At 46.2% G+C, this 26,871-nt stretch overlaps 1 protein-coding gene across 1 annotated transcript; it reads right to left on the bottom strand.

The window, feature by feature from the left end:
* Positions 1 to 5,620: 5,620 nt before the first annotated feature.
* LOC147684217 (uncharacterized) lies at positions 5,621 to 21,036 on the bottom strand. The gene is made up of 2 exons (XM_086944616.1): positions 20,726 to 21,036; positions 5,621 to 7,204 (listed from the first exon to the last, which is right to left on the bottom strand). Exons 1-2 carry the CDS (start codon positions 21,034 to 21,036, stop codon positions 5,749 to 5,751), a joined length of 1,767 nt encoding a protein of 588 aa, XP_086800742.1. The 3' UTR covers positions 5,621 to 5,748.
* Between the last annotated feature and the right edge of the window lie 5,835 nt (positions 21,037 to 26,871).

Raw genomic sequence — 26,871 nt, 5'->3', positions numbered from 1 at the left:
TCACCACCATCTGTTGTGCGTCTTATGCTGCTAGTGGATACATAGCTACCATTCTTGCCCATGCAGGACCTAGAAGATCACACTTTGCCATACCTGGGCAAACATGTGTACATTCCCCCGCTGCAGATTTAATGCACAGCCCGACAGCCTCTTCCGGTAGGTTTGTGAATAGCATTTTGTAGTATGTGAGATGAACTACTGCAGTGATACTTTACATATTGTGACTAGGCCCTCGTAAATGTTTACCTGCAACTTCCTTATTGACACATCTATGGTATGAAATGAACCCAGGGGTCTCGGCAGAAGGTCTGTGATGCAATGACACTGTGTGGTCCTTCTTCAAAAGGTAGTGGGGCTGGTAGGGGGCTCTGGACGGATGGCATGGGTCATGCTATGGGAGCTGACCCCAGCTTGTTGGGGACAGGCAGTGTACAGACAACATCTAGGGCGTCACGAAGGCTGCCACCTGGCACCTGGCATGCAAAGGAGAAGCATTGCAAGGAACGGTGGAAGAGGAGAGATGGATGACTCAGGAGGGGGCAAGGAAAGAGCACAAGCGTCCTCTGAGGAGCAAGACATGCACGGCCATGGACTGCTGAACAACTAATGAAAAACAAAACAAGGAGTTCCATGATGTCAGCAGTGGACGGATACACCTGATCCCACAGAAAGAAAGTGTAAACTAGCTATGCTCCAGGGGAGGGGCAAACACAGAATAGGGAAGAAAGTCACAGATAAAGTGAAGGGAACTGAGGTTGACAAGAAAGTCATCTTGTCATAAGCAAGGGCTGGCTCTGTGAAGTACCTTACAGAATGATGTCTGCAATAGGCAGCTGGAGCTGTCTGTGGCGAGATGGCAAACATGGTCCAGTGGTTCCAATATACGAATGCATCAGAGGTTTGCGCGAATGGACACCGACAGAAACGGATGTCAGGTCATGTGGAACAAGGGATGAAGAAAGACGGGGGATTATGAGTTTGTCAGGGTATTGGACCACACTTCTGACAAATGCCCCCCCCCCCCCCCCAGTGGGGAAATGTTTGCATTACCCTGAGTGGCTTGGGCCAGGTGAGAAGAATGCGATGTTTCGCAGCTCCACCACTAACTGACGTCATCCGTGATGCTAATTATGAACATGAGGTAGTAGAGGAGATTATAATCTCCAAAGCCTGGTGATCTACAAAAAGTCAGATACCTCCATGAATTAAGTTTTAATTAAAAAATTAAGATAAAGATCATGTCACCAACAATTAAATATTTGAAACTCTTTCTATATAATTTTCTATGAAAAACGTAGATATACCAGATCATAGTACTTCAAAGGAATAATTTGCGGAGTTAAAATGGTGTGAGGAAGAGAAATGCGCTAAGTCCTAAGTATACCGCCTCTTTTAACCCAAAGTACACGTGCGGTGTTCCGCGCACTCGCAAAATTGGTTCGAATGATGTAACTCCTAGGGTGGTGGAACATATTGACAAATCCTGCTTGAAAAAGCAGCTCGGTGTCGCAACTTTGTTTGCTTAATTGGAGAGTGAACTTCTGCTTAAAATACATGAACAAAGATAGGTGTTCAATGTGCTGGAAGGGGTAAGACAGACAACTAATTAAGGTCATAGGTGAAATAAAACTTTATATCTATCACTCCAGATGTTGTTGATGCCCATGTGATGCTGTTGTTGATCAAGAAACACGTACAAACACAACAGCAGACCAAGGTCAAGCACCTCCACTCTTTTAGTTTCAAAAAATCATCCAATTAAGTGCTACAACTTCCGGCATCCGCTGCTGAGAGATGCCTATTTACAGTAAGAGTTCAAACCAAAGGAAGGTGCACTTCATAGAAGTCAGGACAAGTGACAAGTAAGTCCTTAATAGATTCTTCTTTTTATTGAATTCTTGGAAAAACACCGGCACACAGCCAATGCGTTTCGATCCCCAGTGCCACGGGAACTTTGTCAGGACATTTATAATATATAGGTTTAGTAACCTGTATGGTAAGATGTATCGCGATCACTCATATATGAGTCAATAAGATGTCACAAACAATTCGCGTAGTCCTGGGTCAGATAGTAAGCTTCAGGAAAATAAGTAGAGGACTTGTAAGTCTTCAAAAGTTCATAAGAATGATGCTTAATGTATCTGGTGAAACAGGTCCAATGGGGAGTGCCAAAAAGATGAATACTCGTTTCAAGGGCAGCTGAGAGTAGTATGACCTGTCACACGTATCTTGGCCTGGTTGTAGAGATAGTCCAGACGCGGAAATCATACGTACTGAGGTGGTAATATTAGTTAGTAAGGCGAGATGAACCAACTGTGGCCACCCAGTTAATACTACTAGGATGACGAGGTCTCGATGAATTAAAGGTTTACCTTCGGAATCAGTCAGTATCAAAACTTCTGTAATTTGAAATCGGGCAGCATGGTAGCTTGCACGGGCGTTGGGAAAAGCTGTTGTTGATGTAAACTGTGCAAAATGGGGTGAGGCATGTTAATTTAGTTTGGCACGTGTACGGTTAAAGTGGCTTGGTAAGTGAATGGTTTGAAAAAATAAACACAGTACAGTATGACGACATCATAACACAACAGGAGATTGAAATAAATACTGTAACCATATCATGACACATCAATGTATTACATGGAAGAGCTCCCATGGGGTCATGGTTGTCCATTTGACAGCCAGAGGGTCTCCCATTTAAGTTCCTTGAAGCCTACACAATCCTTCTTTGAAAGTCAGGACTGTGTATTTGGACGACAGAACATCACAATGTAAGGACTGAGTTCATCAGTACCTGACTTTCAAATGCCAGACTAGCTCACAGCGCTTCACCTGAACCCCTAACCTATCCATACTAGCAGGGCATTTTGGCAACCGCAAACATGACACTCTGATCTCCAAGGAATTGTGGAAACAGAGATTACCCCTTCCATTGTTCACTCATGCATGCCCACGATAAACACAAGAAAAACACAAGGAAAGTTTACAATATATTTATTGAAGCTATCGTAATCTTGCATAGAATGATCCAGCTGTGATTATAGGGCATTGAAACATAGCCTTGTGACCAGAATTATGAACATGGTGAAGAAAATAAATATCCAGACCATGGCAAATTATCTTTCTATTCATACCTACCCTACTCCGAGAGCATAACGGTGGTGGTATCTGTGTGATCTCGGAGTTTAGCCTTAGACCCCATACCTGTTGTTAGAGTAGTTTGCGCTGGACGGCATGTCCAATGCAGCAGCCATCTCAGGACGACTGCCACTGCCGGAATGGTCTTCTCTGACCCAAAATGGAAGCAGGCACATCTTATATAATAAATACCACTGCATTTTGGAAAAGCAGCCGTGACCCAATGCTATGTTTAGTTGTTATAAGCTGTTTTCGTGAGAACAACCTGTCTGTTTTCTTGTTTTGTATGCTCTCGTCGTGAACTGAATGTGCGGACTAGGGGGCAGATTAACTATTTTTTCACGTAGTGCACTGCAGCAGGTGCACATTCTGTGCTGCGCTATGGGAAAAGGAGAGAGGAGGAGAGCGCCCTATTTACTACAATAAGGCACTCTCCTCCCCTCTCAATAGTGCCGGTGCTGAAATCAGCTGCCGTACGCCACAGAGACACCTTTGCATCATAGTGCAAGGCTGTCTCCATGAGTCTAGCATTGGTTTACAAAATACTATGTTACTCTTACGTGAAGCCTTTTCCCACTTTGTATGTGTGCTGTACAGTGCAAAGTCTACTTTGTGCTGATGATGGAGCGGTTCCGTCACGGCCCGCTCGGCACGCCTACGCAGAGCGGATTCCACACCTGCGCTGAGCATTCTATTTAGCAGGCGGGGCCGTGACGGAACCGCTCCGTCATGAGCACAGAGCAACCAATGCTGGTGACGGAGCGGTTCCGTCACCAGCATGCGCCCGCCGCTCGGCCGCCCTCCTCCCTTAGCACTGCGGCGGACTAGCCGCCGCAGTGAAGGGGTTAAAAGGGTGCAGTTGTTGCACACCATATCCTATCTACTTTATTTAGTAAATAGGGTTTATCGTGAGAAACCTTGGGTTGTTGCATGGCAACGCCCATGCTCCACCCTTGGTACGCCCCCATGGCGCAAAGTAATGCGGAGCAGTGCTATGTGCTGCTTCGCATTACTTTTTCGTTATTTCCAGCGCTAAACAAGTTTAGCGCTGGACAGTAAATTGGAAAAAAAGATTTTGAAACATATTTGCACGACTTTTGTGATGTAAACATGGTGCAACATCTTAGTAAATCTCACCCTCAATGTTCAAACTATGGGCCCGATTTGGATCTTGTTCAGAAAGTATACCAAACGACTCGGTTCCTGAATGCTTTCCGTACTGCTCGGACTGGGGTAGACCGACGGAACAAGAATGATGTATCTGTATGCATCTGGATACAATTCAATTGGACTCCCATTGACTTCAATGAGAGCCAGTTTACCAAACAAGAACACAGGCTCCCAATGAAGTAAGGGGTGGGTGGGGAAGACCGTGCACCCTGTGGCGGACACCTCATGGTGCCTGCCACATTGTTCATGGTTGGAAAGGGGGGGTGCCTGTGGGTAGCCCCATGGGCTCGATTCGTAGGGCCCTGGGTGTAGGGGGGCCTGCTACGGGCCCCCAAATACTGATTCCAGCAGCCTTTTCATTCCTGGCAAACCGATTCGGCAAGGCTGTTACGAATCATTCATCGTACTTGCTCACTCAGAAACCAAATCCATAGAGCTGTATGAATCAGCTCCAGAAAGGCTTGATCTCTCCGGATGCCTTTCGAACAAATTAAGTCAGCGCTAAGGGTTTCCAGGCATCGTACTTGGTAGTTCAGAACTGGGAATGAGCTAGTCAGAGACAAGTGCTCCGGACAGGTGTGGGCAAAGCCGAATCCGATTCGGAGCCCTTCTGAACGAGATCGGAATCAACCCCATGGAGCTGTATGAATCAGCTCCGGAAAGGCTTGATCTCTCCAAATGCCTTTCGGAAACAATTTGGGCAGCGCAAAGGGTTTCCAGGCATCATACTTGGTCATTTGGAATTGGGAACGATCCGGTCAGAGACAGGGGCTCTGGATCGGTTTGGGCAAAGCCGAATCCGATTCCTAGCACTTCCGAACAAGACCCCTATGTGTGAGAAAGCTACCAAACAATATACATCAAGGACTACCTATTCCTAGAATAACAGAGGTCCAGAATAATAGCATGCAAGCAAATGTAAAATAAACCTTTGCCAAACGAAGTCAGCGCAAAACATTTGAAACATGTGTCTGGAATTTTTTAAGTTGGATCTATTGCTGAGCAGGCCCGGTACACTCTGCTTCTTTCTCGCTGCTTCCGAGTCAGCATTCTAAGAGCTATCTGAGATCTAGAACCATCAAGTCCCGGCTCTGGAATAAATACCACCACTCTTGAATGAACAGGTGTAGTGATTTCCCCTTTTGGGCCAACTTTGGTTCTCCCTGTCATCCATGTGTACAGGTGACTGTGCCCCAACCCTTTGCTCCATGCTCAAGCAAAGCTAAATGTGACATGATTCAAGTGCCCCTCTGGTCATCATGTCCCACCAAGGGTATCAAGAGCTATACAAACAAAAATACAATACAGCTTACTATGAGAAGTAAATGCTGGAAAGCTATAATAATTTTACAGGCAACAAATACAGGGGCACCAAAGTAATGACATTATCTCAATTCGTTAAAAAATATAGTTATTCATTGTTACAAACTTTTCCCAGTTATTTTAAGGTTTCACAATCATGTTTACAAACTTTTCCCAGTAAGTTTCAGGTGTCACAATCATGTTTACAAACTTTTCCCAGTAAGTCTCAGGTGTCACCATCATGTTTACAAACTTTTCCCAGTAAGTTTCAGGTGTCACAATCATGTTTACAAACTTTTCCCAGTAAGTTTCAGGTTTCACCATCATGTTTGCAAACTTTTCCCAGTAAGTTTCAGGTGTCACATTCATGTTTACAAACTTTTCCCAGTACGTTTCAGGTGTCACAATCATGTTTGCAAACTTTTCCCAGTTGGTTTCAGGTGTCACAATCATGTTTACAAACTGTTCCCAGTAAGTTTCAGGTTTCACCATCATATTGTAATAATAAAACACAAACACAGGAAGAATACAAATTAGAAAGGTAAGACAGCCCAGCAGGAGATGTGAGGACTCCGGCTCCCACACACCATGCCCTATAGAGGAGTTTACCTCGAACCCTCTAGAGTTTATTCCATCATGCCCTACAGAGGAGTTTACATGATGACCTATAGAGATGTATACATCACGCCCTATAGAGCTGTTTCCTTCATGCCCTCTAGAGCTGTTTCCTTCGTGCCCTATAGAGCTGTTTTCTTCATGCCCTATCGAGCTGTTTCCTTCATGCCCTACAGAGGAATTTGTATGATGCCTTGTAGAGAAGTATGCATCATGCCCTATCGAGCTGTTTCCTTCATGCCCTATAGAGCTGTTTTCTTCATGCCCTATAGAGCTGTTTTCTTCATGCCCTACAGAGGAGTTTGTATGATGCCCTATAGAGAAGTATGCATCATGCCCTATCGAGCTGTTTCCTTCATGCCCTATAGAGAAGTATTCATAATGCCCTTTAGAGCTGTTTCCTTCATGCCCTATAGAGCTGTTTCCTTCATGCCCTATAGAGCTGTTTCCTTCATGCCCTATAGAGCTGTTTCCTTCATGCCCTATAGAGCTGTTTCCTTCATGTCCTATAGAGGAGTTTCCATCATGCCCAGAGGTGATTCCCTCATGCCCTATAGAAATGTATCCATCATGCCCTATAGACATGTATTCATCATGCCCTATACAGGTGCATACTTCATGCCCTATAAAGGTGTTTCTGACACGCCCCTTCTTTGGACAGCGGTTTTTATGACAAGCTCCACAGAGGTCCCCCCTGTGAGGCCCCCTCGTGTGCTCTTCAGGTACCAGATCACGAGGTTTCCAGGACAGACACTCTCCATAGCACTGTTTGAGAATTTCTCCCTGAAGGTTTCCAAGCGCTATACTGATATTTGTGCTTGAAAGACGAGGCTCATTGAATGTTAGACAGTTACTACATTGTTGTTTGAATGCACACATTTGTACCAGACCCCTCCTGCTGTTGGGGTAGCCGCGTTTCATGCCGAACAGGATGAACGCCTGGTTTGAAGGCCACTTGCGTCCACACTCTGAGCAGTGGAACCTAAAAAACAAGAAAAATTTTACATTATAAAAGATTGATAATATGGTCTGGCTATTCAAATAAAGTAACATTGTTTTTTTGTATTTTTATTATATTCTTAAAAGGACTAACTAACAGAATCATGCAGGAGCCATAAACAATTTATTGCAGTGGTTCCCAAACTTTTTCGACCCACGGCTCCCTTGTCCCATTGGCCATTGCCCATGGCTCCCCTCTGTTACTTTTTTGGAAGGGGGGGTGATTGTAAGCCCGGCCTCCGGAGTACTTGAAACTTTCTCCCTGAAAATAATTTGGATGAAGCTGATGGAGGTATTATAATCATATATGCAGAGTGTTTCGTATTACTAAGGTGGCGCCTCTAATAAAATATTCCTAGTTACACTTCTTTGCCCATGCCTTTCTTAGAGTATCCTCTCAAATGTTTTTATTCCACTTACAGTGCTAGATAGCACCCTACGCATGTCGGCCCGTTGCAAAAGTGCTTTTGCTCTTGAAGAATATTTGCATACACTTCCATTTCTACCCATCATACGTGTCAACACACCTGACTGAGCAGGGTGACTCACAATTATTTTTAACCCACATACAGCTTCATGTTTGCTGTCACTTCCCCAAAATTGCCTCCAAATCAATGCAAACGAAATAAATTCCTCAGATTTGTTATTTTTATATGTCCCTCTTTCTTGCTTCCAAATGTTGCCATTCTGCCGTGTATGATGGTTTACTTCCCTGTGCTCAAGCAGAGAGCAGGCCTGTCTTGAAATGTGCGTGTACTGAAAAAAATGTGTGCTCAAAGTACCCATGATTCAAGTACAAATGTCAATACTTAATAATAAATAGTGTGTTTAATAGACAGGACAATTGTACGTTCCTGATAACTTGCATTTATTTATTTATTTATCTATAAAGTTTTATATAGCGCGGACTAGATCCCGAAGGATATCAGAGCGCTTTACAGTTGTAGGGAAGGTAACAATCAGACCTTGAGTCAAACATGGGTAGTAAAATAAACATAAGATCAATAGTTCACGCATAACAAATCAAATATAGTCCAGAGAGGAAAAAGGGGCTGTATGAAGTAGTGTGATGATATAAGGGTATTAAGTGAATAATCAAACATGAATAATAGTCAACAATATAGTAAAATCTAAACATGAGTTATATGGGGCTTATACTAAGCATTGGATCAAGTGGTAAACAGCCGATAAACATTTACAATCATGGGTACACGCTCGCTGGGGAAGAAAAATCATGTACAAGGGTGAATCATACTATACAATGAACTACACCTTTCGGGCGGAAAATAAAGTAAAAGAAAGGTATATATAATGTCCCTCCTATTAAGGTAAGAATGTCTTCATGAGGAATTTCTTTGCTTCCTGTTAGAAGGCGTATTAAGTGAATAATCAAACATGAATAATAGTCAACAGTATAGTAAAATCTAAACATGAGTTATATGGGGCTTATACTAAGCATTGGATCAAGTGGTAAGCACCTAATAAACATTCACAATCCTGGGTACACGCTCGCTCGGGAAGAAAAAAATCATGTACAAGGGTGAATCATACAATACAATGAACGATATCTTTCGGGCAGAAAAAAAAGTACAAGAAAGGTATTTATAATGTCCCTCCTATTAAGGTAAGAACTTCTTCATGAGGAATTTCTTTGCTTCCAATTTGAAGGCGGTCTTGGACGAGAACCTCCGAATTTCGGGTGGAAGAGAATTCCAGATTTTTGGAGCAACTCCTGAGAAAGCTCGGTGGCAAGTTCTTTTTTTGCGGAAGGTCCGTGGTTTCAGGAGGAGGGAATTAGCACTCCTTGTCGATCTGCCTCCTCCAGATAGTTTTAGTTTTTGTGCGATGTAGGTAGGGGTTTTGAAGTGGAGGGCTTTGTGTGAAAGGCAGGCAATCTTCAGTTGAATTTTAGCTTCATATGGTAGCCAATTTAGAGATTTTAGAACCGGAGAGATGTGTGTGTTACGCTTGGTGCCCATGATCAATCTGGCCGCTGCGTTCAGAGAGGCCTTTAGAGGGGCCAACGAGTATTTTGGGAGTCCACATAGCGTGGCACTGCCGTAGTCAAGTCTCGGTAGGACAAGCGCGTGCATCACTTGCTTGAAATCTGCTTGTGGTAGAAAAGGTTTCAGATTCCTGAGTGTTCTTTTAAGGTGGTTGGTTCCCTTGCACACGTTGCTGATGTGAGACTTCATATTCAGATGCTTGTCCAGAGTAATTCCTAGGGATTTAGCTGAATCGATGATGCGGGGGGAGCAGTTGAAAGCGGTTAGTCGGTTCATCCATAGGTCGATATTAGGAGTATATTTTGGAGGAGATATGAGGAGGAATTCTGCTTTAGAGGTGTTTAGCAGGAGGTGGCTCTTAGTCAACCAATTTTGGGTAGTCAGGAGGGTAGAATTGAGTGAGGTGATGTCTTCCGGAGAGAAGATTTTTAAATAGAGTTGGGTGTCGTCTGCATACATGTGGAACCTAGTGTCCAATGAATTTAGAACGTTAGCTAAAGGTTCCAGGAACAGATTGAAGAGAATGGGAGATAAGGAGGATCCTTGGGGAACGCCCATGATGACAGGGGATGGCTGGGAGAATGAGTGATTCGCTTTAACTCTTTGGGTTCTGTGTTGCAGGATGGACCCAAACCAATGCAGCACCTGACCTGAGAGGCCCATCCTATGTTCCAGAATGAATATGAGGTTGTCATGATTAACAGTGTCAAATGCGGAGGAGAGGTCAAGTATGATAAGGAGGCAGGATTCATTTCGATCAAGCATTGTTAATATATCATAAATCACGTGACTGAGGGCCAATTCAGTGCTATGACCACTACGAAAGCCAGATTGATATTGGTCCAGGAGGTGTTAATTTTCAATGTGTGCACATAGTTGTGATTGGACGCATTTCTCCAGGAGTTTGGCAAGGGTAGGAATACTAGAGATAGGTCGGAAGTTGTTAAGATCTGTAATATCGGCTGTGGGTTTTTTCAATATAGGCGTTACCTGCGCCTCTTTGAGGCATTCTGGGATCATACCTTGTGACAAGGAAGCATTGACTATCTTTGTCCAGAAGGGGTTTATTTTGTCCTTAACTACTTTAAAAATATTAGGTGGTAGCGGGTCATTGAAGTGATTGGATGGGTTGATGATCCGCAATACCTTTTTGATATCATTTTCGTTAAGGGGGGTAAAGGTGTCCCAAGAAGCAATATTCTTGATACCCCATCTAGTTGGTGTTGTCTTGTCAGGAGCAGCCCGTAGGAATGTGGGTTCGTTGGGTGGCAATAATGTATTCCTGGTTTCCAGATCAGTGATGATAAGCTTATTTTTTCCGTAAAAAAGGCAGCCAAATCAAGACAAGAGGGAGGTATGCTGTCTGAAGCTGAGTGGTTAGTGGCTGCTATCGATTGTTGTTTAACCAATTCGAATAGATTTTTGGGTCGATTCGCTGCTTGGTTGCATTGGATTCTAAAATAGTCCGCCTTGGCTGTCTTGATTTGTTTGTTATATACACTTCTTGCTTAAGGTTTTTTAGATTGTCAGCTGAAGGGGTGGTTCTCCAGGACCGTTCAAAGGCCCTTAGGTTACGCCAATCAGAATTTAGGTTGCCATTGAACCAAGGTTTGGAAATTTTTGCCGGCACATTTTTTTGTTGGAGTGGGGACATCAGATCCATGATATTGGAAATGGAAGAGTTGTAGAATTCAGTGAGAGCGTGAACTTCAGATAAATCCGAATGTGGAGAGAGGGCTTGATTGCAGCGGGTAGCTAGTTCAGCTGTATTGAAATCTCTGAGATCCCTTTTCCAGATCTTCGGTTTGGTTTTTTGTGTCTTACTCCGGTGAACCCCAGAGTTGATATGGAAGGAAATGATGTGATGATCTGACCAATCACAAGGCATAATGGAATCCAAAGAGATGGATTGACCTTTGGAGATGATGAGATCTAAGGTTTTCCCTTTAGTGTGAGTAGGCTGGTCACAATGTTGAATCAGGTCGTGGTCGAGTAAAAATGATTTTAGGCATGAGACTGCACGATCATTAGTGTTAGACCAGTGAAGGTTAAAATCTCCCAAGTAGATGTGAGACTGGGTTGACTCTACATTGCCCGCGATGATTTCCAACAGTTGTTCAATGAAGGGGAGCTTATCGTCTGGGGGATGGTAGAATGAGTGTAGTTTGCAGACCAGACTATTGTGAGAGGAGCTACTGAGACAAAGGTTTTCGCATGTTACGAGCGAAGATGACTCTGAAAGGGAGACCGCAAGCGTACTCCGGTGTATACAGGCTAGGCCGTCACCCATCTTCTTGTCTCTGTCAAGACGAGTTATGTCATGGGTGGGAGGTACCAAGAGGTCGAGAATTGGAGTGGACGAAGATTTGAGCCAAGTTTCTGTGAGGATAATGATGTCTATCTCATTCTGTTGAATGAGGTCGAAGATCTCGGAGGCGTGCTTGCTAGCAGACCTACAATTAAGAAGTATACATTTGAGTGGAACCGCACTAAGGGGGGGAGGGGTCTATGAGATATTGACTTGCTTGAGGTTATCCTTATTTATGGACAGCAGTTAAGGTAGGATTCTCTGTTAGGGTTAGAGTGGATGGTATGGATTAAGCCGTTAGGGTTAGTGTTCGGGGCAACATTGGACGAGTAAGATTTGATCAAATTATCGATCTTGTTGGGTGTGAGATCGGATGAGCTTCTGGGTTGATAGGTTGTGATAGGTTGTGTTAGGTAGAGGAACAGATTTGTAGGTTGTAGGTGATAGGGGAAGATCGCAGGGAGGTGTGCTCGTGACCTTGGAGGATTTGGTCCTCGGACTGGCGAGGAGGGGTCTTACAAGTGGAGATATTCAAGTGAAAGAGTTTCCGGTGCTACTGACAATAATGGGAGAGTCAAGATGGTCACTAAATGTTAGAGGTGTGTCAGGCCGTATAGATAAGGAAGGAGGAAGTGTAGATAGGATTAGTGGTCGTGAATCAGGAGTCAACAATGATTCGACCCATTCAGCAGTCTGCAAGGGCACGGGAAGGGTGATGGGAGAAGAAGGGTGTGAATCTGAGGGGGGAGTGGGAGCGGTGAATTGAAGTGACCTTGGACTGGTTAGCGTGGTATCCAGACACCCTTGGAATGAGTAGTTAGCTACCAAACTTTTAATCTTCAGAAAGAGTTTGTCGAACTGCTTTAGGTTTCGATTAGCAGCTTGAATAAGAACGATCCAGTCATTATAGATGGTAATGGTGAGATCTATTTTGTGGATCGAGGAGGGAATGATGACGAGACTAAAACCATAGGGTATTTTCCTTAACTGTGTGCAATGGAAAAAAGAAATGAGAGTTTTTCTCCATTGGGCTCTCTTAGTCATTAAAAAGATTAGATCCAACATCGTGTTACCATTATACATACTGAAGTATGTATCTATTACAAGAGTTTCCTGATTTTTTTTATTAGATTATGTTTGAAAATTTTTGACGCATTCTTAGTGAGGTTAGTTGGATAGGTAATCTTACAGGCACTGGCTCCAACTTTAGAAAACGAACCTTCCGTTAGTCTGTTGTTAGAGGCCATGGTGAGAACTGAGCTGGCAGTCGTTACAGAATCGACAAGGGGGGAAAGACTGCAATAGAAATTACCCGTGTATAGGTTTGATAAAAGTCAGTTAAAGTCATACACCAGCCAACCTAAACCGCATTAACAAGTTTCCAATAGATGCAAAAGTCAATAAAGTTTCAGCCGGAAAAAAAAAGCCTTAGTGCTTAGAGACTAGACCATTTGTAGACCTTCATCAAGTTAACAATCTTTTTGTAGTCCTTTTGTAGTTTTCACCCTTTTTGTAGTCCTTTTCATGTTCTAGGACTTATTGTAGTTCTGGAACTTTTTTCAAGTTTTAGTGCCAAGAACTTCACCCATGTCGGGGTCTAGGTTTAAGATAAACTGCCATTTTGGTCTTCCCCTCCAGGCTAGAGGGGAGCCTCCATTTTGTGGATCAATGTTTGGCAAAAAGGGCTGAGAGTGAAGTAAATAGATTAATTCCGTGGGATCGGGACTAATAGGTTAGAAAAGGGCCCAAATTTCCAAGCGCAGTTCCTTTAATCAAAAACAAAATATTGAGCCTGTCCTCAATCTCCGCGAGCGCAGCACGGGGGGCGAGGGAGCTTGAATCACTGGCGCTGTCCCTTTAAACCCAAATCCAGCCAGCCTCCACTCCTCTGCGAGCGCTGTAACAATTCCAGAAGCGTCTCGCTTGAAGCACCCCCTCCTCCCTTGGGATCATAGACGCCCAGACTGGGACTCACCAGTATCATGCGCGGAGCGCTCTGCTCTTCGCCTCTCTGACGGAGCGTAGGTCGCGAAGCACCAGAAGTCACTGCGGCAAACAAAGGGCTCGCCGAGAAGGGCTCCACACCCCCAACTCAGGACGAAGACTCAAGCCGGTTTGGAAAAACCAAAACTATTAACGAGGCTAACAAAATAAATCAGGCATCTTCCGCGTACTTTGGGAGTGTTGGCACGTGAGGATCCAGTGAAATATGGAGGTCATCTCCCTCGACATGCCATCAATTAAGCACTAAGGGGTAGATTTACAAGCCCCTTGCGCCACTTTTGCATCATTCTTCCCATATTAAAAATGACGCAAAAGTGGTGCAAGGGCCTTGTAAATCTGCCCCTAAGTTTACAGCTTTAGGCGTGTCACTTACAAATCATCGAAAACATGCATTTAAGTCTGAATAGTTTAAGTGAAGCCAACAGACCCTTCTACATTAAATGCATTAAAGTGCTGGTGCGCGGCTCCCCTGGCTAGGTTTGACGGCTCCCCAGGGAGCCATGGGGCACAGTTTAGGAACCACTGATTTATTGTAATGTATCTATGTTGGGGCTGCATAAGGTACTTAAAGGGCTCATATTACACACACTCAATGACTTGTTATTTCATGGACTAACCACCTCTCCACTAGCTGCCTCCAGAACAATTATTGCATTGCTAATTTTTTTATGTTTGCCTGTTTTCTATGTGCAGAATGAAATTTGCTACCAGATTTTACTCCACTTTTACCTTTTCAACCCTTATTCTAAATATCAGATATTTTCAGACTATATTTCCAAGCGAGAGAGAGAGAGAGAGAGAGAGAAAGAGAGAGAGAGAGAGAGAGAGAGAGAGAGAGAGAGAGAGAGAGAAGGAGAGAGAGAGAGTTTTGAGGTTCTTTTATTGATATTGTATTGATGTAGTGGGTGAAGCTTTGAAAGAAGCACCCTGTGTGAAGAGAGTGATATGCCCATTCCAACATGGCGGTGACTTTCACTGCCAGATTCACTTCCTGTGGTACCAGGACTTCATGTCTCTCTGGCTTATGACGGAATTGAGGTGGATTTTAACAGAGAAGGAGCCGACAAAGTGGATCATGAGTTCACAACATCTTTCGGAATGACATTTGATATGTCTTCTGACAAATGCTGAATTTGTTCTAGGGAAAGGGTAACTTGGGGTCTGTGCTGGGGTGTAACGCATGCCCCTTCAGCCCCTGCGGCAAGGGGGGGCGACCCTTCAGGAGGCCCCCAAACCCTTCTTGTGGACCCCCATTCAGCCCAAACTCTATGAATATTTGCATGATATTGGACACTTGGGGGACCCTCATCACATTCTGCAGAGCACCCCATCAAATTGCGTTGCCCCACTGGGTGGGATTCACCCTGAAGCAAATAAGAGAGTGGGTGAGTTGCCTACTTCACTCCCGAGCTCCAATGAGGGTCCCAACAGACTGACCATTCCACATTCACAGAGAATGACGCTTACTCCCAGATTACAGCAATACCGACACATGACATAACAGAGGAAGGAAGTGACATCCCTGTGACTCCGCCCACACCTTAGAGCCGAAAATAAGAAGGAACAATCATTTACAATGCAACGGTCTCGCCTTTGCAAAAGTTAAAGCTATTGGCATTGTAAATGACAACATTTTTATTTATGTGTTGGTTTTGAAAACAGATAAATAAATGGCATTGTCATTTACAATGCCAAAAGCTTAATCTCTTGCAAATGCCACACACAAACACAGAGCCCCACACACACACAGACAGAGCCCCACACACAAACACAGAGCCACACACACACGCACACACAGAGAGCCCCACACACACACACAGAGCCCCCCAAACACACACACAAAGCCACACAAACACACACAAGTTCAAGTTCAAAAATTTGTATAGCGCACTACTCACCCAGAGGGTCTCAAGGCGCTTGAGGGAGGGGGGGGGGGTGCTTTACTTATCGAATATCCAGGGGCCTCATTTATGAAAAGTGACGCATCGCTGCGTGAAAACAGCGATGCGTCACTTTTCACTGCGCACTCCTTGCGACACCAATGATGCGTCATATTTAATGTATGACGCATCATGTCGCAAGGACTTACAGATACGTCAGTATTTCTGACGCATCTGTAAGCGCAAAAGTGACGCATTGCTGGAGTGTGTCACAAAAGTGATGCATCTCCAGCAATGCGTCCTTTCGCATGGGGAAAGCCCCATGTGAAAGGGCTTGCGTCAGTCTTACGCCTGCTGTGAGGCAGGCGCAAGATTTTGACGCAACCGCATCCTAAAAGTGACGCAGTGAAATCTCATAGATTTCACTGCGTCACTATTACGAGGCTTTTTGCGGGGGAACGCCCCCTCTGCATACATTATACCTGATGCAGGTATAATGTGGCGCAGGGGTTTAAAAAGTGACGCATCTACCTAGATGCGTCACTTTTTAAATATGGCGCAACAAGGCGCATGTTTTACGCCGCAGATGCGTCACAAAAAGTGACGCATCCGCAGCGCAAAACTGACGCAAGGCCTCAGAAATGAGGCCCCAGGTTTTTAGTAGCTTTCTGAAGGAGAGGTGGTTCTGTGTAAGGCGGAGGTGGGTAGGGAGAGAATTCCAGGTTTTGGCCGCTAAGTAGGAGAAGGATCTTCCCCCATGGTGGATCTATGGATGCGCGGGATTGTGGCGAGGGCTTGACAAACAGAGCCCCACGCACACACACACAGAGCCCCACACACACACACAGAGCCCCACACACACACAGAGCCACACACACACACATAGCCCCCCACACACACACAGAGCCACACACGCACACACACAGAGCCAAACACACACACACAGAGCCACACACACACACAGAGTCACACACAGAGCCACCTACAGAGCCACACACACACACAGAGCCACCCACAGAGCCACACACACACAGAGCCACACACACACACACACACACACACACAGAGCCACACACACACACAGAGCCCACACACACACAGAGCCACACTCACACACAGAACCCCCCACAAACACAGAGCCACAGACACACAGAGCCACACACACACACAGAACCCCACACACACACAGAGCCCCCCACACACAGAGCCCCACACACACAGAGCCCCCACACACAGAGCCCCCCACACACAGAGCCCCCCACACACACAGAGTCCCCCCACACACAAAACCCCACACACACACACAGAGCCCCCCACACACAGAGAGGCCCATACACACAGCCCCCCCCCCCACACACACAGTGGCCCCCACACACACAGAGCCTCCCACACACACACACAGAGCCCCCCCCACACACACAGAGCCCCCCACACACACAGAGCCCCACACACAGAGCCCCACACACACAGAGCCCCACGCACACAGAGCCCCACACACACAGAGCCCCACACACAGAGCCACACACAGAGCCACACACACACAGAGCCACACACACAGAGCCACACACACAGAGACACACACACACAGAGACACACACACACACACACAGAGCACACACAGAGCCACACACACAGAGCCACACACACAGAGCCACACACACACAAATCGGTTGAAGCATGCGGAGGAGTAACATATACTGAAGGGCAAATGAAAAACCTGGCTGGTATTTAACAGCGATGCTTTAAATCTAGAGTTGTCAACTGACGGACCATAGACCTTTTGTTAGATGGGTTACTACACTAGAAGCTGTGGGGAAAGGGGGGAGGCTGCTGTAGAGCCGTTCTTTAGGTGCAATTTAAAGTCCCCATCTGGCAAAATTAGAGTGGTCTGGAAAGTGCCAAAACCCGTTCAACAGCTGTCCAAAGTACCACTCAAAGGTAAGCCTGGCTAAAACGGTGAAAGTACTTCTGCTATTTAATTAGCATTTCCGAACCTTAACAAGGTAGGAGAAAAAAATATTTTCTAAAGATACCTTTTTTTAAAATAAAATAAAATATGTGACACTGCCTGGTGCTCGCTGCTGGCACACACGTCCTCCTCCTCCCAACCCCCATCTTCCGGCCCCACTGCTGGACGCTCCCAGCCTGGGGCTCCGCCTCCATGGAATTCTTTTGTGGGGGGAGGGCTACGAATTAGGAATGCCCCAGCTTGTTGGGTTTAAAGGCCCTGGGCGCGGGGAGATGTCTGGAAGCAATCTGAAAAGATAGCAAGGGGGTTGGGGACATGGGGGTTAAATCAACCTGGTGGTCTGTTCTGGAAGGACGGAGAGTTCTGGTGGCAAAAGAAAAGCCAGTTCATGCACGGGATTTGTGGGCTACACAAGCGGCAATGTTTGGGATTATAAATCGTCTACATGGGAGCGAATTTAGCCAACCCCCCCGCCCCCCACCGCTTGTCAGTCTGGGATCAGTGTTCTGCGTATAAACCCTACAACCCCCGAGGAAGCCTGGTAGTGGGCAGCTATCGCAGGCTACTCAAATCAATGCGAGCCAAACGATAAAGGTATCCATTTACAGGACAATGCCCAACACATGAACAGCCGTATATGCAGAGGATCACACAGCAAGACATGATTGGTAGCGAGGATCCCTGTCAGGGGGTGCATTTCCGAGGTTGCTAATCTGCGAGGGTCCGTCCGATGACAGCCACGCCCAGTGCAATGCGTACGTGTTTCACCGTTGGTCTTGGTGCAGATTCTGGGGAGCCTGAGTTTGTGGCGCTTAGAGGACCCGGGATGAACCTCTGAGCATAAAGGACTAGATGCCGAAGCAGGTTAATGCATAAGGGGACGACGGATTCCCCGGGGCGACACACCCGCATGAAGGGATAGACAAGAATCTATGTGATGTAGGGTTGAGTTCGGGCGGGATCGGCTCGCAGCCTTGGAGAACTCTCTCCACACAGAGTTGTGGGACAGGAGATCTGTGAGGTTCAGACGAGGGGATGGGGTGGGCGAAGTCAGCTCTTTTATGGGGTGGAACCGCATCACGTGGCCAGCGGTGCAACCCTCTGAAGTCTTCCTCCTCCCCAATCGCGCATACACCTCTAAGCGCAACACAGCACAGGAGCTGTGTGAGGCACAGATCTCATTGCTTTACGGGTTAAATCTTACAACTTGGATTAGAGACTTGTCACCTCTATGGAGAGGGCTTACATAAGGTAAGACCCAGCACTTCACTGTGCGTTACAATAGGGATTAAAAGACGGAAATTGTCTCTTCCTTTTTAAAACCCCACTCTAACGGAAAGGGGTGGAAATATCATGATAAGCGAAAACGGTTAAACAAGGCTGTAACACTTAGTCCTAAAACACCTGCGGCAGGGGGAAAACTGAAGACGGAAAGAAAACCAAAGTAAGCGCAGACGCACAGTAAGATTTTTGTGGTGGAGAAGGAACAAGCAGGGGGTGCACATGGTGAAAACAATTATTAAGTAAGAGCCCAAGGTGGGAAACTGGGGCAGGTCTTTAAATACCCGGAATGCAGCTCTTTTTGGATACAAGCCATTTCAAAACAAGAACGGTGTCTTCTTTAAACATCCACAAACTCTGGAATAGCAAGGACACTCAAACTCGGGGAGGGGGGTGGAGAGTATAGTACATTAAAGGAGAATAGGGGTTTTAAAAAGGTACTTAATTAGATCCATTAGTTGGGTCAAAAACCTCCAACCAAACACGGTTCAGCGTTCTAATGCAGTAGCTACACCCCACAAAAATAAAACAAGAAATACATGGAAAACAAGACTGTATTAAAAATAAGTCCTTGGGGTACATGTCAAAACAATTACAAGAACATCCGGTTACAATACACGGGTACAAATGCTCTAAAATGCTAACAAAGTCAGGACCATGATGTGAAGTTATAACAAGGCAGACGGGGGAGGGGCTTTTGCAGTCTGTGTGATTCTCGCTAAAAGTATGTAGGCGGGGAGTATAACCTGGACGTCAGCAAGCGCAGGGAGGGGGAAACAGAGTTCTCACGAGGAGGGAGCGTTGGGGCCCGTCTTGCTGCCGGCAAAAAAGGTTCCTTATCTTCTTTATGGGGCCATCTGGGCCCATAAAAAAGATAAGAAACCTTTTACGCCAGCAGTAAGTCAAGGAGCCCCGTCTGAAAAGGGCGGGGCTTAGTGAGAAAGAAGAACGTCACTATGACCTCTTCTCCAATGGCTGGCCACCGTTTAGGAGGCCAGCCAATGGAGAAGAGGGGCGGAGCTTAACCTCGCTAGTGAAACTCTCCCTACATCATTAAATCTCGCCAGCTCGACTGCGCATGTGTGCAGTCTTTCGCAGGCTGAGACCTAAAAAACAACAGAAACAGAAAAGAGGAAGCTTGGTGTTGTGTTTCTATGCACTATCTTTTGTTGAGTGAAAAACAAGATACAACCTCGTCTTCCGTTGTCTGTTACAAACACACACAGAGGACAACCTGCACCACACTTCAGTGAGGAGCTTTGTAGTGTACCACCCCCTGGTTTGGAATCCATCCCTGGCAACTGACTACAGAGGGTGTCAGTAATTTAACAACTGGGGGTTGTTATTTTAGTGAGGAGCTGCAACAGGAAAATGACACGATACACCGCCAGAAAGATCTGTGGTTAAAGGGCAGTTCAGGCTATGGGCGGAGTCAGCACACAATTTAGTCTTCACTTATGTGAAATGTTCTGCATTTTATATAGCGCGAACTCGACCCAAAGTTATGGGAGCGCTTTACATGAGCACCAGTTGCAATCCTCAAGGTCACATTCACTTTTTGAAAAGGGGTGCGGGTAAGTGATTTGTACAGAATCACATGGGTGTTGAGGCGACGCAGAGACAGCTACCTTGTTACCTAGTTCAAATGCGGCAGGTCTGCCCTAACGCCACATCCTCCCTACTTATAAATTAAGACAGTATCTTTAGCTATTTCCCCAGCCCCAATTACCCTTATATTCAACCCAACCCCGTCATGTGCTCTTTCCGATGTCGAACATGTTCTCACGTCCACCGCTCCAGTTTGCACACCGGAACTTAACTTTCACCCCCTTCATGTTCTCTTGCCCATGTCCAACATGCCCCCCCCCCCCCCGCCCCTCCGCCTTGCACCCCCCTGACCTGCCTGTGAAGTCCACAGTTTTGGCGCATTAGAGAGTGAAGGCACTGGGAGATGAAATCAAGTTGCAGAGGATCACACACTGCGACCAGGAGGAGAACCCTAATGCAGCGCCAAGGCGGCCAGGATACAAAAGACTTCAAACCTAGACCAACTCACCTCGCAAACGCAGATGTTTGCTCGTATGTTTTCCATCCTGGTTCGAATTCGAAGTCGTCCACCGCCTCCAGGGTCCAACGCTCCTCTCTCTGCAGCTGGGTGACCTGCTTAGAAAACGCCTCGACCCACTCCGAGCTGCTCGGGCCGCGTCCCTTCATCCTGCTGTGCTCTTGCCCCCACTCTGAGCTGCTGGGGCCCCTTCCCTTCATCCTGCTGTGCTCTTGCCCCCACTCTGAGCTGCTGGGGCCCCTTCCCTTCATCCTGCTGTGCTCGGGCCCCCACTCTGAGCTGCTGGGGCCCCTTCCCTTCATCCTGCTGTGCTCGGGCCCCCACTCTGGGCTGCTGGGGCCCCCTCCCTTCATCCTCCTGTGCTCGGGCCCCCACTCTGAGCTGCTCGGACCCGCTCCCTTCATCCTGCTGTGCACGGGCCCCCACTCTGGACTCCAGGGGGTGAGCTGTGCGAGGTGCGCGCCTGGCTGTGCCCGAGTGTGGGCAGGAGACGTGTCTGCGATCAAACACCAACACACCACACCCGCTGCCTCTCGCTGCCTTTCACTGCCAGTGGCCCAACCCCACGGAAACCTCAGGCACGCGGAAAGACGGCCTCACATTTCGACTTTGTGCAAACAATATAATTCTTTCTTGATGTTGCCCTAAAGTTTACTCAACTTTGTAACTTTCCTCCTCATACCTTGATTGAGGAGATATATATCTATATATGTTTGTTTGGCATCTGATGAAGGCACAAAGCTGAAACGCGTCATGCCAAGGATCTAATAAAGCTACCTACCTGCATGCAAACCGCTGTTGTTCCCTGTTGTTCTTCACTGTGGCAACTTTTGTGGAGATATATATATATATTTATGTATTCCACAAAAAAAATTAGCACACTTATTCATAAATCAAGGGGCGTGCTTGCACGCTTTGAATAAGTGTGTGAAATTCCTTTTGGGATATGTATCCGGTGACGTTGCAGTACAGCTGAAACGCATACAATGGTGGCCGGACAATACAAATATATAAGTATTCTAATTTTTAAATTGTCGTTACTTTAGAGTTGTCAGGGTGGTGGTGGTTTAGCCAGTTTAAACCCACAACAGACAAGTGCTTTGAAACCGTGTTAGGAGGATACCCAACAAGGGCAGAATTGATCGAACATGGCATATGTTTAAATAGCATCTGTGTTCGGAGTGTTTATACCCAGGGCTTTAAGTGGGATGAAAAAACTGGGGGGTCTCTCAAAGGGGCGTGGACAATTTATTTATTTATTTATTTATTTTATTTTGCGGGTTTATAACGCGCTTGAATCGACTCTTTACCAGAGTATCTCTGCGCCCAAAACACCAGAAGCATAGTCAGACAGTCTATGGATAATAGTTTAGTTCTGAAACAAGAATGTTTTGCGCTTCTTTCTGAAGTCAGATGTTCAGAACATTGCCTCAGCTCAAGGGGTAGCTTATTCCATAGAGTCGGACCAGCTACAGATAAGGCCTTACCACCCTGTCTGGTCTTTCTCACAGCTGGTACTCTCAGGAGAAGTTGGTTACTGGACCTAAGAGACCGAACCAGGTTATATGGAATGAATTTATCTCTCCAGTGCAATGGCCCTAGTCCATTTAAACTCTTGTGTATTAGACAACAGGTCTTAAATTTTACCCTGTTACGGACTGAGAGCCAATGCAATTTCTCCAGGAGAGGTTTAGACGATGTTCTAGGGGGGGCATTTAATACCAGCCTGGCCGCAGTGTTTTGAATCATCTGGAGTTTGGCTAGTACTCCATCGCCGATAACAGGAGGCCATTACAATAGTCAATGCAAATAAGTATAAGAGCTTGCACCAAGGTTTTCCTGGTATAATCCGGCAGCTGGGGAAAGACCTTTCGCAACATGCCAATGACATGGAAGCAAGAACCCACAGTGATGTTACAATGTTGCTTAAAAGAGAGTTCACGATCCAAGCGCACTCCTAGATTTTTCACAACCAATTTAGGGTCTGGGACCGGGCCAAGGTCTTGCGGCCACCAGTCCGGAGTCCACAGGATCTTTGCTTCCCCAAAGAGCACAACCTCCGTTTTGCCTATATTACATTGTAGGCAATTAGAAGTCATCCAATTTGCTACCGCCTTCATGCCATTGGAAAAAGAAGTTTTCACTTTGTTGGTTAGAGTTTTAAAAGCAAACAGGAGCTGGGTATCATCCGCGTATGATACGGGGATGAAACCGAACTCCCTCAAGATTTTGGCTAGGGGGGCCACATAGATGTTAAAAAGAGTTGGGCTCAAACAAGAGCCCTGTGGCACCCCCTTAGTAATCTCAGTTTCCGCCGAGCGAAATGTGCCCATACTAACCGATTGAAACTGGTTAGATAGGAAACTTCTTAGCCAGGCCGGTGCTGTACTCACAAGACAGATCTTAGCAAGCCGTTCAAGCAGAGTATTATGAAATATAGTGTCGAACGCTGCCGACAGATCTAACAGTACCAGGACTACCGAATGACCCTTGTACTGGTACATGTGTAGATCATCCGTTACTGACAATAGTGCCGACTCGGTACTATGCGAAAACGAAACAATTGTGCTTTTAAAATTATTCAAGTCGTGCAGATAATAACAACATCAAACATCCAGGATTTGAGATTTGAAATACTTTGTCCAATATTGCTGTGCTTGAGGAAGCTATCTGGCGTCAAGCAGGTTGGGGAGACTCTGCCACCGTCCTCCCTACCGCTTAAGGGCGTAGCTTAAAAACACATGAGCTATAAATCTGTGCTTAGCATAGTGTGCCGCCCGACTTGTATTTTGCTGTTTCTGTCATTGCATCCAGATATATTGTGGAGTGGTGTGGCTCACTGGTTAGAGGCGGCAGACCCGGAAGCAGAGGACGGCCTGGGACCAGCGTTCAATTCCCGACGCGGCAGGGTCGTGAACCAGGGTCAGCGGACTCGATAATTCTCGCCTCAGTGCCTACTCTAACCAGGGATCACACTTGGCAAATCTGGGCATTACCTTGCCTCATCTCTACAACGGCCCCCCACATTCGCCGGGGATGCCTGGTTTCACCTTGGAGATACCCAGTAGAGATGCCATCTCACAGGGATAGCCAGGACGGGTTCCCCAGTGGTCTACAGCGCCACGACGCCTCAGGGCAGCAGTGCGCTTTACAAGACCACATACATTACATTGCATATACCTACAAGTCAGGAATGGTTGATAGTTACATAAGATAAATAAGCAGCAACTATTGCTTGTATATACTATTGAAAAAGCTTCCACTTAAAGCCCTGGAGACACCACGACAATGATGCTGCTCCTGAGTTTCAAAAAGAGAATGGAAATCCAGAGAGAAAATGACTCTCTTTAGAGGATTTTCCTTCCACTACAACGGCATGACGTTATGACGTAACTTCTCCACAAGTGAGCAGTGTGAGCACGCGCACATCGATGTGCCTGCTGTCCAGTAGCGGTTGGTGGTGGGAATGCTGCAGAGCAGTGACGTGGGACAGGGGAGGGGCAGGGTGGGGGTAGTAAACTACGGAATACGGGCAAATACTGGTACATAAACAAAAAAAAAAATAAAACAACTTTTGTTGCGTGCACTGAATTGCCAAATGCAATGCAGTGCGCGCAATGAAATTTGGTTTATTTATTTCTATGCTTACTTACCTGTATTTGCCCATATTCCGTAGTTTACTACCCCCCACCCTGCCCTCCCCCGCCCCACGTCACCGCCCGACAGCACTCCCACCACCAACCGCTACTGGTGCTGTCACTGCAGTCCGGGAAAAAATGACCGGCTGTGCCAGAGCACAAAACAGAATCCAATAGAGACCCGTTTCGAGGCCCCCCTTAAAATAAACTGCTGGTGCTCAGACCTGGTGAGACCCGGCCCACTTAAAGCCCTGGTTATACCACTAACAATGTGTTAGTTCCTACAGTGCTTTGCCCACTGGGGCAGAATTATATGAAATAGTTCGCTGTGCACTCACCTCATTGTCACAGTGTGAATATAAGTTATACAAAACTTTATTGACAAGCGTTACATGCACACAAACAGCGTATTGTGAACTAGCAATTATGTGTTTGTTGAAGTTATTCTTTATCATGAACATACTATCTCAAAATGTGTAGTATGTCAGTAAATTTATGAAAGTGTGGGTATAATAACACTATATCGCGAGCACTATTGGACTTAAGAGGCAACGTCCATGAATTTACCTACATGTCTTATTAATCCTTTTTTAATGGACACTCTATTACAAAATATATTTTCATGCCGAAACTGTGAAATGTAAAACAATTATTTTCTGCTTTTCGTTCATGATATTTTCTTTATATTTGTTATATTGTAACGCACTGTCTGCCACTTTAAATATGGCAGGAAGTCAGCATTCGCCTAACCCGTGATCAAGGAGTGCGTGAAACCCCGAAAAGCGTTGGGTTTTACTTTGGTTGCCGTGTGTGGATTAAACATACGCTTATTTGGAATTGAGTGTCGGCTCTGTATTTATCTTCATGGTTTCGCCGTACTGAAGACTGCTACGGTTGTGTTGGGATATATATATATATATATATATATATATATATATATATATATATATATATATATATATACTGTCGGTTGCCAGTAGGTATTATAGTTAGGACCAAGTTTCCATAGACAAAGCATTTTTTGACTTGCCTATAACTTTGTTGTTATTTGACCAATCTTCATGAAATTTTCCCAAACTAAGGGGCCGATTATGATCGCGGTTTTTCCGCATCCTCCGGGCCGGCGGAAGCCACCGCCGGCCCGGAGGATGCGGGAAAACCGCTGCGGAGCCTCCACAGACCCACCGCCAAATTAGGATGGCTGGTGGGTCTTGAATTCCGTCCGCAGCTTTTCCGCCGCGGTCGCCTTCCGACCACGGCAGAAAAGTACTAACATGGCTGGCGGTGTCTATCAGACACCGCCAGCCATATTAGAATGGAGGGAATAACATGCTTTTCGGCGGCTGCTTTTCTGTCGTGGAAAAGCATACGGACATTCACTTTGGAGGCCCGTTGCGGGCCCCTGGGTTAAGGGAGGGTGGGGGGTGCACATGAGGGGTACCTATGGTACCCCCCTGCCTTTGCGCGCACGAAGCGGCAGGCACCGCGCGGTGCCTGCCGCTTTGTGCATGCAAATGCACTGCTTTCATTTTTTACATTGCGGCGGGTGCTGCTTCAAGCAGCACCCGCCGCAATGTAAAAAATACAGGATGTGACCGCCAGGATGGCGGTCACATCCTAATTGCCATGGAGGGACTGCCGCTGCCCATGCGGACGGTCCCTCTTACTCAGGGGTGGTAGACGGACACAAGTCCGTCGCCCATCATAATTGGATATTGGATAGGTATTTATAGAGCGCTAACGTTCGCTCCGAAGGGAGCATCTTGGCGCTGGGCCCTAAGTGTCATGGTAGGTTCTGCATGTCATGGAATGTTTGAGGGTGATCTGTGCAGTGAGGACCGAGAAATTGGGGTGTGCAGTAAGGGTGTGTTTGTAAATTTTAATTCCCATAGTAACAATTTGTCGAACCTACAGCCCAACCTGCTGGACAAAATTACACCAAATTTTTCTCACAGGTAGATGTTGTTACACAGATTGTGCTTTTTTTTAATTTGGTGTAAATCCATTTAGTAGTTGTTGAGAAATGTAAGTTTAAATTACAGATTTATCTCTGAACGTGAAGCCTATGCTAACAAAGGCGAGCTTGTGCCGGGAAATGCACTGCTCTGATCGGCTGCCAACATTTCAACCAGGAAGTGCTTGCAGCCATCTTGACACTCGGCTTCACGAGTCCCCCCCCCAAAAAAAGTGAAAATAAAGAAAAGGGGGCAGGGTAGGAACACCCTGACCACCAAGCTATGGTTTTGGGGTTCCCCAGTCACTCGGCTGCAGACCTATATGTTGGCCCTGAGGGTAGCTTGTTCCTTCTCCTGCCCTACACAATTGTCAGCAACTGGCATCTAGCGTCTAGTGCTTTATTCTGCGCCCACTGCTACTGCTGTCTTGTGCGCTGTACATCTGTGGTGGTAAGTGCCCTCAGCATGACATTTTATGAGCCATCCTCATCTCCACAATGGCTCTCTATGTGCGGTAGTGCAACCCTCCCTCCACGTGGCCCTG

This window comes from Lissotriton vulgaris, chromosome 11 (genome assembly GCF_964263255.1).
Source record: "Lissotriton vulgaris chromosome 11, aLisVul1.2, whole genome shotgun sequence".
Classification (NCBI taxonomy): Eukaryota; Metazoa; Chordata; class Amphibia; order Caudata; family Salamandridae; genus Lissotriton; species Lissotriton vulgaris.
The sequence above is the reverse complement of the archived record's forward strand: the minus strand, read 5'-3'. Positions and strand labels throughout refer to the sequence as shown.